This window comes from Diadema setosum, chromosome 1 (genome assembly GCF_964275005.1).
Source record: "Diadema setosum chromosome 1, eeDiaSeto1, whole genome shotgun sequence".
Lineage (NCBI taxonomy): Eukaryota > Metazoa > Echinodermata > Echinoidea > Diadematoida > Diadematidae > Diadema > Diadema setosum.
The window spans coordinates 778,131-799,423 of NC_092685.1; the positions used below are offsets into that span (position 1 = coordinate 778,131).

The 21,293-nt window shown below is 37.1% G+C and overlaps 1 protein-coding gene across 2 annotated transcripts in view; it reads left to right on the forward strand.

The window, feature by feature from the left end:
- Positions 1-21,293, forward strand: part of LOC140232999 (serine/threonine-protein phosphatase 2A 56 kDa regulatory subunit delta isoform-like) — an 81,244-nt gene that overhangs the window by 46,534 nt on the left and 13,417 nt on the right. For both annotated transcript variants that reach the window (XM_072313110.1, XM_072313117.1), the window contains exons 6-13: positions 5,443-5,535; positions 10,234-10,364; positions 11,887-11,946; positions 15,879-15,987; positions 17,572-17,625; positions 18,181-18,231; positions 18,554-18,673; positions 19,587-19,714. In XM_072313110.1, coding sequence (XP_072169211.1) covers positions 5,443-5,535; positions 10,234-10,364; positions 11,887-11,946; positions 15,879-15,987; positions 17,572-17,625; positions 18,181-18,231; positions 18,554-18,673; positions 19,587-19,714 — 746 coding nt within the window. The remainder of the gene's footprint in view (positions 1-5,442; positions 5,536-10,233; positions 10,365-11,886; positions 11,947-15,878; positions 15,988-17,571; positions 17,626-18,180; positions 18,232-18,553; positions 18,674-19,586; positions 19,715-21,293) is intronic.

Here is a 21,293-nt window from a genome sequence, read left to right on the forward strand (position 1 = left end):
ATAGAATTTACCTTATTTTGGAGATATGAGATTGTTTTGTCATATGCAGACTCAGAATGGCTGTGTAAAGCCATAAATGTGACCAACTAAATGATACCTCCCTAGAATTCTATGTAGAATCAGTTGGTTATTTGCATGTTCTTTCATCATTTATTCTATACTTTATCCTTACTGTGTCAATTGTAGCTCTTCCTATTCTAAATCTAATGTCTATTTATTTATTTATCATACACTTAAATGCATTTTCATGCTTGCTGTGTAATTGTTAAGCCTTTCATAATCTGTGGAAATATTAAAAATCAAAGTACTGGGTATATTCAGCATTCTTTTGTACAATATAAAATGTAAATGAAGAAAGAGTAGGGAAGATATTCACTTTTCATGTATCTCCTAGAGTATGTTTTAGACTGCACGGTATGAAATTTTGCTGTATGATATGTTATACACATACTTCTACACATGGTATAGAATATTACTGAAAGAGATTACAAAAAGTTTATGAGATAGTATGCAGGGTCCGACATTATCGGTGGCCCAGTGACCCAAGGCCACTAAAAGTTGGTCTCCGGCCACCAAATTTATCTCTTGTGGCCGATTGGGCAACTAAGACTGAAAATGGATTGTTACTTAAATTGCTTTTATTTCAGGTAACTATATAATACCTCATTTGGGCCACTAAAATTTTCAACTTTAAAGATTTTGTTTCCCAAATAGGCCACCAAGACAGAAAGTTATTGTCAAGCCCTGCATTATGTTTGATTCTTTTCCATGTATGAGAAGAGATAACATGAGAGAGAAAAAGGCGGAGGAAAAAACAACAACATGTGCAATAGCTTGCCATTGCATATTTCATATGAACTGATGACTTTTAACCACAGCCAACGATTAACAAGGCAGTTTCTCTCAGTCTAGTTAGGAGCACCACTCTACCAGCTAAACAACAACAACAACAACAACAAGGGGGGGGGGGGATGGGGCCTGTGAGGCATGGTAATTCCCAACAATTGATTCTGGCAAGAAAGGCAAGGTAGTGTAACAGTTCTTGCTGAAATCTGATGCAGGGGAGAAAATGACTTGTGGAACCCATGGGAGTGGGTCAGATCAAATTAATACTGTGTGTGAATGTGCCCAGGTAAGTTCACTAGAGAACATCCCATGCCTTGTGCTTTCTCTTCAGATATTTTGCCCTCTCTGTGGTGTGATGCTTGGCAGGTATATGGAGGCAAAGGGCAATGTGTCCAACACCTGGCAAGAAGCACTTTTGATCTACTGAATTATTCATCTCTGATGTTAGGGATGCAGTATGTACTTACATGTACACTGAGCTAAAAGCTCCATACTAGAAAATATAAAGTGTCATTAATTGCTTGAGTGACTTTAAACAATTTGCATAAATGAACGTATATTGTAGGTTCTATTCACTCAGAGAAATAAAAGCATGTGCCATTTTAGTTTGACCCCTCACTCTACTTTATGCGTAGGACTTACAATGTAGTCCAATAGCATTCAAAGAGTAGTAGGCTGGAGGACGATGACAGGAGACTCGGGTTATGTTTAACCCTAACCAGGCCAGGCTTTTTTTTGCTGCTCTGTGGCCAGGGGAGGGTTGAATCAACCCCCTCTCCCCAAGATCTCAGCCATCGATCGTGCAATTGCCATGAAAATTGGCACCTACATTACCTGTGGCATTATCTACCAAGTTTTCAAAAAAGAAACTTCAGTTTTTATTTTTCATATTTTATATTAACAAACAATGCAATTAAATACATGTGTGAAATATACATTTTGCTATAAATCAGAAAAGAGAGCTTCTATAATCCAAATTTTTGTGACAATACTCATTGTAGCATTCCAGACAATGTACTTGAAAAAAAGTTATCAAAATTAATTTCTTACGTATTGGATTGTTTTATGAATTTCTTAATATGTATTTCTGTTTTTCGACCTTTTTGTTTTTGTCAATTTTTTTTTCACAAAATTTATGGCAGAATCTATTTCAAGCATAATTATGCCAAATTCGATTGATTTCGGCCAATAAAAGTGAAAATAACCATATCTTTCTGAATAAGGTGAGAAAACTCCATTTTCATAGACTTTGTACACAAAATCACGTTTTTATGCCTCCGCCACGAAGTGGTGCCGGAGGCATTATGTTTTCGGGTTGTCCGTCCGTCCGTACGTACGTCCGTACGTACGTCCGTACGTACGTCCGTACGTCCGTCCGCTTTCGTTTACGCGATAACTTGAGTAATATTTACTGGAATTTTACCAAACTTGGTCCAAGTATGAAGTATGATGGGGCAACGATTTGATAAGATTTTGGGTGAAATCGGCTAAAGGTCAAAGGTCAAGGTCAAATCATGAAATTGTATCCGTTTACGCGATAACTCAAGACTGTATGGAGCAAATTTCACCAAACTTTGTTGGAGGATGATGTATGATGGGACAATTACTTGATTAGTTTTTCAGTGAAATCGGACAGAGGTCAAAGGTCAAAGATCAAGGTCAAATCCTAAAATTTATCTGTTTATGTGATAACTCAAAACTGGATGAAGCAGCTTTCACCAAACTTGGTCCAAGGATGATGTATGATGGGACAATTAGTTGAGTAGATTCTAGTGACATTGACAAGAGGTCAAAGGTCAAAAGGTCAAGGTCAAATGCTAAAAATGTTGCTATTTCCCCCATATCTATGCAATGCCCGCAGTTATTTTCTTGAAACTTAGTGTAGACATGTACTACTGCATAAGGATTCTCCAGAGAGAGTTTCATGTCATAAGGTCAAAGGTCAAAAGGTCAAAGGTTAGGTGAAAATGTTGCAATATCACTTTTCTCGCAAATGGTTCAATGTATCTTCATGGAACATGGTACATATGCATGTACTGACTGGCAGGGATTATCTAGGGAATTTAGGAGTCGTGGGTCAATAGTCAGGGGTTCAAAGGAAAGTGAACATTCAAGATATTTCTGACAAACCTGTTATTTCGATATTTTGCCAGTGAACATTCAAGATATTTCTGACAAACCTGTTATTTCGATATTTTGCCAGTTATGTGAAACTGTCATCACACATTGTCAAGACATTGTACTATACACCTATTGGGAGAATCATGCATTATGGCGGAGGCATCAGTCGCCGTAGCGACATTTCTAGTTTAGCCATTTTTTGTCTAACAAGCATGTATAAAAGGTCGTGCAGTGTAGTAAAGGTATGCCTGATTTTCTTGAAAATGATGTCTTTAAAAGTAAGAAGTCAGTGAGCGGCGCGGTCAAAAACTTCCGCGCAGCGGAATGGTCACAGAAAATGTCGGGGGGGTTGATTCAACCGCCTGGCCGTTTTAGTGCTAAGGAGCCCAGATAAAATGATAGAATGGTGGCACGTGTTACCAGTTCAGGAGTCAGATACACTAGCTAGTCATGAGCACATGGCATGACAAGCTGTATGCTACAGACAATACTTTACAATAACTGGTTTTTACAAATCAAATTGTTTACATCTTGCTAGTTTTCGTGAAATTGAGTTACTTTCATTTGAGAAAATGGCCATCGTAAGCTACAGCTTCAGGCATGTCAATGTCTGCATCAAATGTATATGTTTTAATACCAAAATGACCGGACAGCAGGGAGACCACCAAACAGCAGTGGCCGTAGACAAAAGCTGTAAAATACGGAGTAGGATCGACACTATGTCACCGTTAATATGAACGATGTGTGAAGCATGCATGCATATCCATGTCGTTCGTTTGCTCTTCATTTCACGGGGCCAGCTAGGATAGCATAGCTACACTGTAGTTAGCTAGCCAGCTAGCAAGCCTTTTGCAAAGGCAGCAGCTGCAGAGAGGCTCTTGCAATGGACTCGCGTGCACACAGCAATGGGATCGGAGCGCGCTTGCCCGTTGCGCGCTGTGTGTGCAAGTCCATTGCTCTCTGTGTGCGTGTGCTGAAATTATAGCGAGCTGCCTTTTGCAAAAGGCTAGCACTGTGCATACAAGCATGGTACAAGAGACACACGTTACTGGTAATCCCTCCGGGCGAAACAACAATGAGTGTAATTACCGTACGCACCATACGTCTCACCGTATGATCCCTCTGCTACACTTGTTGATGTTTTTCTTATTTTTTGTAATGAACATTCCAGTCTGACATGCGTCAATATGCGAGACACCCTCTGCTATGTATGACAGCAAAGATCGTACTGTACACTCATGAGTACGATATGCATGACACATGTACCACGATTGAAAGGCGAAACAATAGCAAATGAGTACCGAGACAAGTCTCGCATTTTGCGTCTTCCATATTTTGCCTATGTCCGATGAATACCGTTAAAAGAAAGTACAAAAGGAAACGAAAAATAGAGCAAATACATGCTGCATTCTAGAGAAATTTTGAGCTAAAATAATATGTATGACACACGCAATATTTGCGTGGAAATTTTCGTGTTTTTTTTTTTATTTTTTTATTTTAGGCCTGAAAGTAGGGGTGCGTCTTATACATGGAACTTTATGGTACTAGTGCTTTGCAGAGTTATCATGGGTCTGGCACTATCATGCAGATACAGCCTTTGCGATGTACAAAACATACTATGCCACAAGCAGCATTGATTTTAGCATTGGCTATGACTTCCTGTTACCCAAGCAATTTCTGGGACTCCATTTGTAACTCATGAAGATGGAACTCTCACCTTGGAAGTTTGTAGAAATGGCAGTCCTTCAGATGAAACCATTTTTGACTGAGAGGGATTCCTTCTCCGGGATTCCTTCTCACAGAAAGGGAAAATGTAAACATGACCTATTGATCACTGGCTGTTAAAGCAGCTGAAACATACTGATAGCATTTCTGAGCCCTGTAACCAGGATTAATTTGGGAAGAAGTGTTACCCTGCTGTTAGAACTTGCTGTAAACTTTACCTAGGTCATGTTTTTTCATCCAGGAGTATATTTGATAATTTTGTCATCAGTCATCATGTGACCAGCACATTGCACCTTTGCAGTGACAATGGCTCTAATGCGCAAATCAGTCAAACTGAGAAACTGTATTAAATTTTCTTATACAAAATTCAAACCAAGGAAAAAGAAAGCAATGAGCAGACTGCATGCATTGATTGCATTGCATTGCATTGCATACATGCAAGTACATGTCTATACATGCATGTGTATGACGTATATGAGCTCAACAATCAGAACAATAATGTCACCAAGCTATATTCCACAGTTCATCTATGACAGGGCTCTACAATGGTGTGTGCCCATTTGCGATACCAGAATTACAGTCATATGAGCTTTTGTTTGTCTTTTCCCCCACCACAGCAGTTGTTTAATATGGTGATGAAAATGAGTAAATCATAGAACTACATGTATAGGTACGCATGATTACTCTTTAGGGTTTTCTATTATCATGAGTGATAATTATTCATTTGTCTTTAACATTCCTTTCATGCAGCTTGTATATGAATACTTTCTTCGGTTTCTTGAGTCAGCGGATTTCCAGCCAAGCATAGCCAAGAAGTACATCGATCAGAAGTTTGTGCTCTCCGTAAGTGGCTCTTTCATTTATCCATGTCTCTACCTAGTTTATTAGCTGGGTCTGAAGGATGAAGGTTTGGTTTTTTGTTTTGTTTTTTTGTTTGTTTGTTTTTTGCAGCTTTCCATCATCATATATATGCATTGTAACATGTTTCATTGTTTGATTAAATCATCATCTTTGTTCATAATCATTTTGATCATGCTGATTTTCATCCCAAAGATGAAATATTTCTTTTACATGCTGGCATGTGTCAGTAGGATATCATTTGATACTAACTTTTTAATCAATTTCATCACGAGTCACATCTTTGCAGAACCTATGGGTTTTATTAACTGCATCATGTCATACAAGATGACGTCTACCCTTTCTTCTTATAATATCCTGGTTACAAGCTATCCCTCAATGCTGTCACACTGTATGTCATGTCTACCTACTCCCATAGAGTCTTTCCCTTATGTTGAAATCCTATTATCCTGTGTGTAATGGAATACTGTAAAATGAGGAATGTTCGCATGCATTTTAATTTCGCGAATTTTGCGAGAGCCAAGATTTGCGAAATTAAAATGCACATGAAAGTTTCATCTGCACTATGCGAATTGAATGTTAGAGGCAACTCGCGAAAATTTCATGCCGCGAAAAAGGCCAATGGCTCCAATTGGCAAAAATTTCATGCCGCGAAAATATCGTGTTTTACAGTGTCTGGAAGCAGAGAGGGCACTCATTCCTTCAGCCTGCTTATTTAAGATGGTTTGCTGAGTGTTCAAAGAAACTATTTAAATAAAACTGTTTGATTCTTCATCAAAAATGGAAATCCTTTTGAAAACAATAAATCTAGAAGCCTTTTTTTCATCATTGTGTTCCTTCGGTAATTTGCTGTAGAATGGAAGAAAAGAATATTTTGTTGTAATGCTGAGAACCACTGGCACAATTTTTGTCACTTTATTACCATGAATATAAACATATTTGCTGCTCTTTACATCTCTTAACTCTTCTTTCTGTTGTCTACCATTCAAATCCAGTAATACTTATACTGTATATCACTGTTAAAAGTAAATTCTGCCCGAAATATCACGTAATGTAATTGATGGGCTGATGTTGATGAGAATGCAATATGCAGTCAACACATTCCTAGATGTAGAAACCTCTGACATTTTATAGACTATGATTGAGTCAACCATGTGTTTCTAATTCTCCAAGCAATCTTACATGAAGGGGCTGTGGGATCCGCACACAGTGTTATTATCAAGTAGCATGCATTATACCAACACTCAGTGGCATTCTCAGTGTTTGCTGTGGAAGGGAATAGTCTGAGATGTTTGATTTGATTAATCTGGCTGGTTTTGCAGAAAGACACAGTCATCAAGCAATATCAAGGGTAGCTGCCTCTCACAGCCCCTGTGCCCCAATATTGATGCACTAGATTTCTCAACACTCTGAAATCATGCTATACCTCACTGCGTTGCTAGGAAACTACACTTACATCAATGGTTCATATGCCATGGCACTGATGTAGAAAATCATTTGTTTCTTCTGAATGTGATTATAATATGTAAGTATGCCAAGATATTCAACATTTTATACCAATGAAGCATACCTTTCAACTGCTCCTCTTCTATAGAAATATTCCTTCTCTCAGGAAAGAAGCTTCCCACATTTTTAATGACCATCTGTTAGTAGTGGAATATGGGAGATGGATGAAAGATTTGTTTATTATTATATTTTTGACATGTTTACAGTGTTCGGATTGGTTTAATATCCACAGAGTTGCCAGGAAGGATAGAGTTGTGTTGTTTTTGAGGTCTTCGTGTTTGTAAGAAATAGATTCATTATTTTCTATTTTTTGCTGTTATCGGACATGAAATTCAAACTAATAATTTAATGAACATTACTGCAGCAAATTAAAATTGATTAAAAAATGAGATGTGTTGTGTTTTCACAGATCTATGTTCATATTTGCACAGCTTCCCTCAAAATATTCAGAGTGAAATTATGGCATTACTTATTGAAAACAGAAAAATGAAGTGAAAGGGTCTGCCAACTGGTATATCTTCACAATATTTCATGTGTTTTCTTTATCAAATATAAAAAGTATATTTTTGATGAAAAATGCCATTTTTGTGAAAGTATAGTGGTGTAGTATGTGCATTTGCTTATTTTATTTGTTTGTTTGTTTGTTTTTTTACCTTTGTATTAGTAACAATTTTTACCGTACATTAGTCCCTCGTGCAGTAAACCTTGTATTTACATTGTATTTATTGATATGCAGAGGTTGGCAACTCAATCTGTACAAATTAACAAAATAGAAGTTTAATAGGGCTTAAAAAACAAGAATCCATTCCAAGAACCTCATTCATATTTAGGCAACAGCCCCACAACTAAAATGCATACAAATGCAACAATAATTTCTTACCAAATATTGATTGTAATGGGGTAATCAGCCCTCTATGTTCATGATACTGTCACTGAATAAAGATGCATTTCATGAGTTTTTAAAAAATCAGACTTTATGATTGAGGGTAGAAGAACCAGTTGGCCTTACGGGAGATCAGTCGTAATGGAAGGAAATCCCTTTGCTCAAGATAGCTATTTGTGAGCTCTCATTGGGTAAACTCACATCCCAGTGTGCTTCTTGGCTATTGATTCATTGCACGATCAATGGACGTTCCCTGAGCTTCTATTTTACCCTGGATCAATACCAACCTTTAAGCGAAATCCAAACATAGGTTTTAGCACAGAATCCAATTGTATGACACTTTGAAAAGTATATATGGCCACTACATGACTGCATTGTGAGTGCGTGTATTATGTAAATCTTTAGTTGTAAGCTCGTCATATTGCCTGCATGGTGAGCAAAGGCTCTTTTTTAGATGCTGTAGCCTGGTTTATAGTGGTGGCAGGGAACTGGTATCTCTCATGCCATAGAAGAAAATTTCATAGTTTATTCCATGTCAGACACTATGAGTGCATACAAGTTTTGTGGATGTTTTTAGAGTAAAAAACTGTAATCCCATTATGCTGTCAGTGCTGTCACCCAGATGAAGCTACAGTATATGAGTATTAATAAGGTATTGTTTATGCTCTCCATGTAATTAAGATTACTGTAAAACACAATATTTTCGCGGCATTAAATTTTCGCAAGTTGCCTCTAACATTAAATACATATTAGTGTAGACAAGAACTTTCATGCATTTTAATATCAGGAATCTTGGCTCTCACGAAATTTGCAAAATTAAAATGCACGCGAACGTTCCTCTTGTTACAGTAGATATCTAATCTTTTACATGTCTAACCAAAAACAAAATAAAATAAAGTACGATAAAATAAAACAAAATGAAATGAAATGAAATGAAATAGAATAAAAATTGTAATTTCTATTCACAGTGAGCACTGAGAAACCGTTTATGAAACTTAAAGGTAGGGGATACCTTTTACAGACCTCCCAAAATGCTGCAAAACATTAAATATGAACCTCGGGGGACTTGTTTAGGCTGAGAAATTTGGAAGTCAACAGTTATCTACAATTTGAATAATGCACAAAACTCAACTACTCAATAGTTCTGTGTGTCAGCCACACTTAAGCCTTTTTGTTGCAGTCTTCTGTATCTTTTATCTATAAACACAAATCTAAAAGTATAAGAGCTGATGTAATAACATATAGAGTGTGTGGCAAGAATGTATATAGAAATGTTTGTAAGTTTTGATGAACTTTCTTCACAAAATATACATGATGGACACACATGCAGTGCATGGGTCTGCAAAGCTAGCCTAGTAATGTACTGGAATTTACGGTGAGCCCCGGAAAAAAATTCAATTCAAAATCTAACGGTCAATAAAAATGTACTAAATGTTACCTTCCACTTTCAATACTTTATGGGAGTTTCTAAAATGATACTCTCTTCAACATACCACTGTATTTATACAACTCTTCATTTAAGGCATGCAAATGGGATTCCCTACCTTTAAATCTTTCCCTTTAAAGCCATTGCCAACGAGCTTAAACTGTCTAATTGGAAATATATACCACCGAAATACACACCCCATGACAGAAACAAATGGATGAATAAATGTGACCTGTTCTAATTCAAACAAGCATTTGTTCTGTATAGCAAGTCCTGAAGTTCAATTCCTTGCTGGTACTCTCACAGCACCAGTAACTCAATACTTTATAGAATAATCATATGAGAGATCCCCTGCAAGAACCAAGGGGAGGTTTGTGGCTGAGCTTCTCAGTGGGTTTGCTACATGCTTAACACATCTCTCACCAACTTACAATCTTCAAGATGAAATTCAAGGTTGCTTAGCAAGATTGGTCACCATGGCAATAAATTGGTATAGTCACCATCCCTGTGCTGAGTGTGAAGGTAATTATTGTATGCAGGCTTCAGGATTTTAATGCCTTGCTCCGCTTGTTTTAATATTACAAGGACATAGGGAAGGAAATTTTGTCTGAAAAAAGTCTGTATAACCCAAAGGTACAAACTCATCCATGTGCATATTTGAATACAATGTTTTATGCATGATAATATGGAAACTTCATCAATGTCATCAACAAATTAGCCACGTAAATAAAATTAGCAGAATTATTTTAAATAACAAGAAATGCTGTATACAGTGTATGTATCCCATATTACATCAAATCATTTGTCTGTTACAAGTATTATATATGGCCTATGTAAGCATGATCTTTTCTTTCTGCCTCACACGTAGCTACTGGAACTATTTGACAGTGAGGACCCTAGGGAAAGGGACTTCCTGAAGACAACGTTACACAGGATCTATGGAAAGTTCCTTGGCCTAAGAGCATACATTCGCAAGCAAATCAACAACATTTTCTACAGGCAAGTGGATCAACATTTTCAATGCATTATTACTTTGAATGAAAAAAAAAAACCAACAACAACAACAAGGAAAAGTGAGTTGTATTATGAAAAAATGATATCAGTAGAAGGCAGATCTGCTTTAAAGTGTAAATGTTTGTTTTGGAAAAATGAATAATGAAGTCATTTATCATTGAGAACAATGCAGATTATCCATTTCTACTGTTAATTTGGTGTCTGCATGGCTATGATGGATGTCTTGGGTTTTTAATTGATGTGTGATGGAATCATGTTTGATGAAGTATTGAAGAAATGCTTCAATGTCTATATATGCATGTCGTATAGTTCCTATTAGTAAAGCATTTTGCATTTTGTAACAAGTTGAGGTGATGAGAGGTAGTGTTTGATACTTTCATGTCTAAGTCACTAGAGGGTCGCCATTCTTTGTGTGGAGTCTTTTGTGAGTGGATTCGAGGCAGTGTTGGTTGAATAGCTTTCCATTCATTTCTCTGGTATTGTGATATCTGCCTGACTTTCACTTCCTCTATCCCTTGTCAAACCAGCCATGTCTTGGGATTCATTAAGAAAGCCTTTCTAGTGAATGGTTACCCATATGGTTTGTTGAGATATGTGACAGTGAAATGTTCGTGAAAGTTACATTATGACTCGATGTCATTTCCCTATAGGAGAAAGGTATGAGATTAATTTACTCTCTACATTTTGGCTGCCTGAGACTTGTTTGTGTCTAGAATATGTATATAAAAATCAGTTTTGAATAATCAGATGCTAAGATGGTGAAATATCCTCTGTCAGTGTGAAATAAAAGCACGCAGTATAGACAGACAGACAGACATTGCAAAGCCAATAGTTCACTCAGGGTGGTGATTGTTGTTGGAAAGGAGAATTGCTACAGCAAATATGTTCAATAAAAGTAGTGTATTAGAATTACTAATCATTCACAGTTTGAATGAGGTCAAGTAAAGGGGAGGTTACTTGTATTTAAAGGTCAGTCAAATCATTCAATTCAACCTTGTCTTCATACTTGGAGAGAGAGAGAGAGAGACAGAGAGAGAGAGAGAGAGAGAGAGAGCTTTGTGTTCAGAATGAATTTTGTACAGAGACATTGAGATACTAATGTTTACTTGAGGAAATATGAAATGTGTGACATCTTGTACATGAAATGAACAAGAAAATATTAGTTGCATCATAAGTATGTAACCCCTAAGGTCATTTTGAGGCATCCTAGGATACCCTATCAAATCATTTTACCATTGTTAGCAAACTTCTAACTTAAGTATTATTTCTATGATTTTGCTCAAAGTTTGATGTTATGATATACCGTTTCTGGAAAAGTAACGATTGTAATGCAAACTTCTGAGTAAAACTATTTTTGTTTTTATTGTGATTGTGAAAATGGGATGCATATTTTGTATAATAATTGTATGACAAACTAAGAATGGCATAACCTCATGTTAACACTTACCTGGATACCGAAGCTGATTGAAGATACATGCTAGAGGTATTGCTCTTTTGTCTCTAACAGGTTTGTGTATGAGACAGAGCATCACAATGGCATTGCAGAGCTACTAGAGATTCTGGGAAGGTGAGTCATCAATTAAGGCTGTAAACCATTGCCAAGAATAGCTGTCCCTTGTCATTTGTGACTATTCAGATTATCAGGATGTTGTCTTTGATTGTGCTGATATCTGTTGTATTATAGATATTTGACAATGTATACTGTGCAATGTTTTTCAACTTCAGTAGACTTTGATTAGATCAAGTCAGACCATCTAATGGTTGAAGTTTTATTAAAAATGACCTTAAGATAAGAAACTTGCAGAATTGTACAATCACTTGTACGCATGATTTATGGCAGCTACACCTAAAAATTCTCCATATGAATGCATTGTTTCATTCATGATTAAGAATATAAACTTGTGTATATTTGAATGTCCTCCATATTTTGGTTTTGATGATTGTGACAGGTATTTAATGTTGTGTTGTATTCATTTGCCAGTTTGAAAGGCCAAATTGCTGTGTTCTGTTTGAAGTAATGACAAATCAATCAAATTATTTAAAAGATATAATGAAAAAAAAAAGAAAAGACAGTGCTCATCTTAATCTTCAAAGACTAAATCATGAAAGAAAATTTAGATAATCATGGTGGTCTGTTCAGTCACAATTCTTACACATGGCAGGCTTTATTGAATTCCATTTTTGAGATTACGAAACAGGCATTTTGACTTTGCAAGCCAAAGCCAAACAAAATAGAAGTGTTCAGCTCACTTTCCTGCTCAATGCAAGTATCATCTGTGTGATGGGATTATTTGATGGTAGGCTGCTTAAACATGCATCAGTGCGTGTTGATGGCGAGGATCAATCGTTTAATTTCAGTGCACTTCAAATGCAATTTACAAAAGTGGTAATCCTTTTACCTCAGGTTTTTGCAAGGCTGAAGCCGTTGTAAGGATGTGACTTACCAGTACATGTGGTAATATGAAATAGAAAGAAAAAAAAATTGACTCAAAAATATGCTGGAGATAGCCAGAAAAAATGTAACATACTGTATGTGTATATGGCATATGATTCAGGTGGTTTAATTTTGCAAATCCTGTGAGTTGACTGATATTTGTACAAGTTACAACATGCTCAAGTATTGCTTCCCACAATACAAATGCATTCCAGAAATTGTAAACTTTGCTTTGCAGATAAGGATAATTACTTATTTTGTATGTCATTGACAGTAGTCTCAAACCCACTCCCAAAATAGTCTCACCAATCTTGATTTGCTGATTATAATATTACTCTAATACAGAGCTGCCAAGTCTCCCTGATTCTGCAGGAGTCTCCCTGAAAATGTCAAAATCTGTTCATGTCTAAATAAGAGAATATTAAAATCTCCCTGATTTTGGAATTATTTTTGCCCATTGAAATGCATGTCACACACAGATATCTCCCTGATTTCTGTGAGGAATCTCCCTGGTTTGGATGTGGGAATGTTGGCAGACCTGGGCTCCATTTCATAAAAGATGTTAGGATTGCAACTCTTGCTGGAATGGCAACTTCCAATAGCAACAGCCAATCAGGAAGCTGGATTCTTGTTGTTTCCATGACAACTGCCATCCCAGCAAGAGTTGCTATTGTATCAACTCTTTATGAAATGGGGCCCTGGACTTATTCAGTATACACTGTTTTCATGCAGTGAATACTGACCCTCATTGAAACAGTGTCTGCCATGTGAATGTGGTATCTTTAACAGAAAGGGAAGTCATACAATCTCTGTGCATTTGATATGAATTCCATGAATCAAGATCTACATGTATGGGTATTTGATGTGAGAACTTCAACTGTAGATATGAAATATATTGCTAGTCAGTGTAGGAAGCAGATATCTATTAATTGTTCCTTTCATACCACATTAATTCATGCTCATGTTGACTCACACAAGAATGTTTAGCCTGTATGCGCTTAATTACTACATTGGTATGTAGAACTCCCCCAAAATAGGTCAAAGTAAAGATTGGCATTGAAACCAGTCCCGAGAGACATCTGAATTGCACTATACAGTACTGTAGCATAGAATAATTGATTGTTGCTGTAAAGGTAGGGCGTCGGTAGCGCGATGCGCTTTGTCATCCCCTTCAAAATTCACGCACAAGTCGCGAGTTCACAAGTCATCTTTGACCTAGGTCTGTATGCATTTACAGAACATAAAACTACTCCAAAACATTTTTTTACAATAGGAGAAATCTATCATATTATCTTCGATACAAATGATATCACGGAAGTCACATTTTGGTTGCAAAAGCGCTAACAACTGTTAGCATTTTCAAATAAACTTACGACTACCAGATGCGTTCAGTGCGTGTTAGGCAATGGGCAAACGTAGGTCGCGCGTTCGGTCAAAAAGTGGACCCACAATTTTGGCTTAAAATCACCTTTCAGGCATTTTCGCGGGTTTATCCCGGGAACAAATCCCCATAAATTTGGTATTATATGAAAGCTTGTGGTGGTCTCATTCTTCTCGTCCTAGGCCGAGTTCAGATATCAAGACGTATTGCTACCTAAATTCAGATTTAAGCCTAAACATTGCCATAACTCAGCTGTTCCGTCCGAATGTGTAACTGGCCATGGTGGTGTAGGAGGATTCAATGGTGCTGAATCCAAAAATAGCATTGGTTTTTCGCTTATTCCACGGGATGAACCCGCGAAATACCGATTAAGATACCCTTGTCAACATAATAACAGCATCAGCGAACTAAGCGAGGCGGGGCCTAAGTCTTAGACATGTAGTTACACGCCATGACTCGTGGTTACGGCGCGCACTTACGCGAAGCTCCATAACAGTCGAATCGGTTTTGCATGCATAGGTACGATGTTCAGCCTCCGCACAGCATAGCGCACCGCCGGTACGTAATGTGAGTACATGTGCGCGTCTCCGCGTAATCTGTAGACCAAAAGCTATAGCGACGCACATGCACCACTACTATGTGCGCTTTTACTCCGCCGCGCTGTTAGACCGACGTTTGTGATACGTTACTGTACTAGAATGGGTCATCGGTCTCGTAAACCTGTGTACAAATCGGTTTGTGGCCGGGAATATGTTCCGCGGAGACTGCACTGTACGACTAGCTTCACGGAATCCTTTCTCATGGAAGAGAACCGTGAATGTAAAAAATGAGTTAAAATTCCTCCGGACCAAGAAATTTTTCTGTATACGACCTCGGTTGCTCACTTTCAGCTACTAGTAACCGTAAGTGCAGTACGGTAGTTAGCGCGATAGCGCGGTACCATGCATATATACTGAGTATTGCTGGCATGCATGACATCACAGAGAAAACCAGTGCGTGCTAGTACAAGTGCGTGCCGCGGGATCGAAGCGGGCCTCCTCGCACAGCTCAGCTAGCTGGGTAGGTGTGTGCTAGCTGACAAGGATGCGCGCTTAGCCTTAGAAACACGCGCGCTTTGAATGTGATAAACGCAGCGAATAGCACCGCCCACTGGAGTGCGCTTGACAGTGAATTTTCATTACGCTCGCAACCCACTTTTTTGCCAAGGTTTCAACAGCGTGAGGATGAAAAATACCCTGTTTTTATTTGCTCATAACTTCACCATTATTTATGATTATGGTGAGAAATTTTGCACATGTATTATGTTAACTATGGACATTATGGATATGTATGTTTTTGTGTGAAATGACTTGTATTTCTCCAGTTGCAAAAATCTACCAGACACCCTAGTAAAGGCGCATGGTACTTTATCAATTTGGTTAATGTTGTATCAAATCAAAATGATAGGAAATTTTTATTAACTGACATATAGAGCTAGATATCAAAGAATTATACAAGAATCACCCATCTCATAACTTAAACATGGGCATTTTACTGACTACGCATGTTCCAGTGGATAGAGAATGATGCCATGCTGTACCTGATGGTCACTGTATGGGTCACTCTGTTGGTCACTGCTTGCTGCATTCATCACAAACAGGATGTGTTAGATGTGATAATGGTCAAAATCTTCTCGTTTCCATAGCATCATCAATGGGTTTGCATTACCACTGAAGGATGAGCACAAAGTGTTCCTGCTCAGAGTTCTCATGCCACTCCATAAAGCCAAGTCCCTCAGTGTCTATCATCCGCAGGTAAGCACCATTCACTGTAAGCTGGGCTTTAGTTTTATCATTTAAATAGTCTTGAGTAGTTTCACTCTACTCACTTATATTACATATTAACTACTTTCTGCTTGATATATTATGGAATAGGATACAAACAATTTGTGATCAATAAGACTCATTAAAACATGGCACTTGATACTCTTTACAAAGAGAATGAAGTGTTGCATGTCATACGTGATGGATAGAAAAATTATGTATGTGTGTTGATCATGTTATGTAATTCTAACTTTCAGTTCAGTTATTTTAAAAGGTAAAGTGGGTGGTATCTTAGCATAGAGATAGTTTGTTTTAATGCACTCATGTTTGTTTGCCATGAATGAGGAAGCCAACAGTGTTAATGATATTTGTTTATTTGCCTCATGCTTCTTTGTTTCTACCTCTACAATTCATATTAAAATTAAAATTTAAACCAATCAGTAGGTAGCTGTCTAGGAAATTGTACCTTTTCCTGTGCTGTTACCCAGTACCCAAGACAAAAAAGAGATAAATATTTAGTGCTTCCACAAACATGTACCTTTCCAGGGCAGAGAGAGATCTGTGTATGAGTGAAATGCTAGAAATTTATCAGTCCACTAGGCTATGACCCCATGTCCTGCTTCCTCCGTGATCAGGGCGAGTCAACTTTTAATCTAACAATCATTCCCCCAAAAGATGGGCTAATTAAGGGCTGCAGGGCTTTCCCATTTTCTGTCTTTAATGAAATGAGAAATTGTCCCATTTGGCCTGTAAGGGTTGTTAGGGTGGAATGAGGCCAAGAGGGAGGTAAGAGTGATTGTCTCTAATTGAGACCAAGAGAAGAGAATGACGTAGGTAGAGGATGGCACACTGCTCTTTACTCTCAATCAACTGACATAATCAGTGTCAGTCCTCATCTTGACCTCTGGTCTTTGCATTTGAATGCTCTTTTATGGTGTTTATTAGTGCATGCCTACATATCAGGCTAGATTTCATAATATGTGACCATTGCCCTGTGACACATGCTTTGTACAAATGATGACATACAATGTTTGATGCACTCAGAATTAATGAAGAGCATGATTAAATCCCTTCTTCCCCTCAATAGTGGCAATTTCTTTCAGCACATTCATCTACAGCAAGATCTAACAAATCATTCAAGAATAGAAAAAATAATCACAGAAAATTAAGTGAAGGTCAAGGAATAGTTTAACTCTGTAATTCCTATTAGTAAACTAATTACATTCAATGTCAACAGTATTTTGAGCTGCTGATCCTGTGGGAGTTAAGTAGCGATGTTAGCACTTTACTTTCTTTCATGGCAAGTATCGCATCAAGTTATAGTTAACAGAGGGAAATCCAGTTTGGCAACAATAAGGAAATTTTATTATCAAAGTGTGTGAGAAAGGAAAGAATTCTTCTTCCACAGTAATATTTTTCATTTGCATTGAGTATGTTCAGTTAGGTTCGTGCATATGTTCCATGTTTGACATTTGCTTTTTTGATAGTATGTTGTATTTGTTCACCAAACATGATGATTTTCAATGAAGTTGTACAACATTATTTTCTTTATCTTCATATTACACAACTCAACAGCTAGCCTACTGTGTAGTTCAATTCTTAGAGAAGGACCCTACATTAACAGAACAGGTAAGTTGAGAATATTTGAACTTCCTGCTTTGGTGACTCTCTTCAAGAAGTGGTTCTATTTGTGGTCCTGTATAGCAGTTTAGTGTATAACTTGATGACCATCTTATTTAATTGAAAAAAAAAAAAAGAATATGTATATATATATATACATAAGACAGTAGTAGTCATTTGACTATATCGAATAGTGATATATATATATATTTTACCAAATAGTACCCTTTGCAAAAACTGCTATACAGATCTGATAAAATACTTGAGTGGCATCAATTTCAAACAACCCTTCCTGTCTAAAAACAAACAAACAACAACAGAGAACCTTACTTTGGCTAGAAAGGACTGAATTTATCAGTTGCCGACTATTATGTTGTTGAATGTGGCTCAGACAACAGTGTTAGGAATTTCATGTGTGTAATGTGTACTCTATATGTACTTGGTCTTTGGAGTTAATTTTATGTCACAACTAATTACACGTAGTGTAAAATTGAAGACTCTGGCAGGTGTGGTTTATTTCGTAAAACTTGATTTTGTGTTTTTTATTGTTTTTCCACAATGCAGGTGCTCAGACTCTTGCTGAAGTTCTGGCCAAAGGTTCACAGTCCAAAAGAGGTAAACAGAATATTGTGCCTTGTACTATGTATTGTTCATATATTATACTCTCAATATTACAAATTTATGCATCAAGGTTGTATCTATAGATTTCAAAAAGATTATCTGACTTTTGGAGTTTTTTGAGTTTTTTGGATCGATATTTTTAGTTCATATGTAATTTAGTCAGTAGTTTGGAAAACTAGAGAACAACCAGATTGATGTTAAGTAACCTGCTATAGACATTTGATTTGTGTAGAGGGAAGGTTGTCCCCACCAGGTAGTGTTGCTGATGGCTTGCGAGAAGAGAGCTGACATACTCTGATATCTTAATGGTCCACAGGTTATGTTCTTGAATGAGCTGGAGGAGATTCTGGATGTCATTGAACCAGTGGAGTTCCAGAAAGTGATGGAGCCTCTCTTCCAGCAGCTAGCAAACTGTGTGTCTAGTCCTCATTTCCAGGTCAGTCCAAATATTGCATGGTATTGAATGAGTGAAGAATAAATTTTAGACTGATATGTGGACTACCCGGTAGTACAAGTAGCAAGCTGTTTGTTAGTCCAAATATTGCATTGTATCGAATAAAGGAGGAGTAAAGATTCAACTAGTGTGAATAAATTATTATAGTATTGAATTGGGGTTGTAAGCACCAGGAAAATGAACAAAAAGAAGGTAAATTGGAGACTCTTTGTCAAAACTGTTCTGCCCGTCATATATTGTTGTCCTTTTGTGGAGAATATCATTTCTTTTGTGTCACAAAAGAAGTGTATAGTGAGAAAGGTACTGGTCTTCTCATCAAATACTATAGTCAGTATTAAAATGAACTATGACCAAGTTTATATTAACAAGTTTTACTGTTTAAACATGTATTAACTAGTTTCTGGTATCTTGTTTCAATGAAACTCAATCTGATGATATAAACAACACACATCTTTGCTTATAAATACAGTAATATTGCCCCTCGTCACATTAGTAGAGCTTTTGTGACAGACAGTCTTTGTGTTCCTTTTAATGCTTATTTATTGTGTGTGTAAATGCAACAAAATTATGTTTGATTCATGTTGTAACATTTTCAGCCCAGGATTGTTGATAAAGGAATTGTTGTATCTGTCTAGTCATCATACAGGAAACTAGTGTATTATGCTTGATACTACAAGAAGCATGTGATTCAAATCTTCCTTCCTCTCATTAAAGCTAAACATGTGTTTGTGAATAGGATTTTGTCTGATATACATGTATAATAGAATACTTGACAGTCATGCCATCTTTGACTTCCATCTCTCTTTGCCTGTTGTCATGCATTGCTGAAGGCAGATTGTTTGGCAGTGATTATTTTCTGACTGACAGACCAAATTTGTTGTGTGTCCCTCACTAGGTGGCAGAGCGAGCCTTGTACTACTGGAACAATGAGTACATAATGAGCTTAATAAGTGACAATGATGAAAAAATACTGCCCATCATGTTTCCAGCCTTGTACAAGAACTCCAAAGCACACTGGAATAAGTGAGTCCTTTTGACATTTTTGTTGTTTTATACTTTATAGTACTAATTTAGATGAAAGCAGTTTGTATTACAATCATAATGTGTTTGTATCTGTGTGTGTGGTGGTTCCTCAGCTACGTCAGGACAATCACTGCGAATTCAGTTGCAAGACAAAAAAACAACAACAATAACAACAACTTTTTTTCATATGTTTTGTTTTCATATATTAAACCCAAACAAAGAAAAAAGGAAATTATTGTCATTGTTATAAAGTTGCCTCTGACTATGTGCGGCTATTGCAATTTGGATTTGAGTGGATATGTTTGCTTGATTATTGGCATTTTATAGATAGATGTTGGCCTGTGGAATTATTGTAACAAACTTCAAAATATATGCAGGGTCTGAAGAGCAAATTATGAATGTTGCCCAAAGGCCCTATGTCATTAATGTTTAATCTTCAATGGTTTAAAATCTTTGGCAGAACATGGAATAAACTTTGTGATGTAATGTACAATGTCCAGTGACTACTCATTCTAGTACCTTTCCTTGGGAAGCAATGATTGCAGTTAGTAGGACAACTGTTCAATCCCCACAGCATATTGGCTCTTCATGGCTGTTGCCATAGTAAATGCAGTTCCTGCAGCATGCAATAATTAGTTTTCATAAATCAGACCCCTGGGGTTTATTGATGCTTTTGTGAATCCAGACACACAAACCTCTTTAGCTGTGCATGTACATACCAAATCTGATATACTTTCAAATGGCATATATGCATATAAGTTTGTGAAAAACAAACAATGCCTTTGTATTTAAAGGTACTGTTTACCATTGGAAGCAGTAATTGAAAAATGTTCGAGATATCACATGTGATGCATACATGTAGGTCAGTTGTATCACAAAACATCCTTCCATATAAACATTTTGCAACAAAGCCTAAAATGTAAGGAGATATCACTATTTCTCTCAATAAATCATAACTGTAGATGGTTTAGTCTCGAAATGTATATTTATTATATCCAGTGTTCACATTTTGTATATTTAACCCTATCTCTGTCACGGGCCGATTAAATCGGCCCAAAAACTGCAATAGAATGCTTCGGCCGATAATATCGGCCCTATTTTGATTGACAGATTACTTCAAAGGCTATGACACTACCACTCTATAAACTCATTTGTGATTGGCTGACAGTATAAGGAAACGATTTCCAGCCTGAAAAAAAGCTTCCCCACCTTTAACCAATCAGGAAAGCTTTCTCAAAGTCCAAGAAATTGTGGTGGCCCGGCCCCGCCCATGTTCATTTGCATTCAGACTGCAATGTATTGTGTACAGTTTTGCCATGTGTGGAGAACTTACACGAATCTGTATATGTGGGACTGTAATAGAGATCGCCGTGAGCGATGAAAAGATCGTACACGTGGGTCAATTTTCATCTATTTTATCCAAGTCAAAATAGTAAAACATGAAGTGAAAACATCCAGATTAGGGATTTCAACATCTCTGAATTCTGTGAAGGGGTATAGTTTCAGTAATATCGGCCTCATAAATGATCTGAAGAATAGTTGAACACTGCACATTCGGTGCAGCAGTTGCAACTGTTTA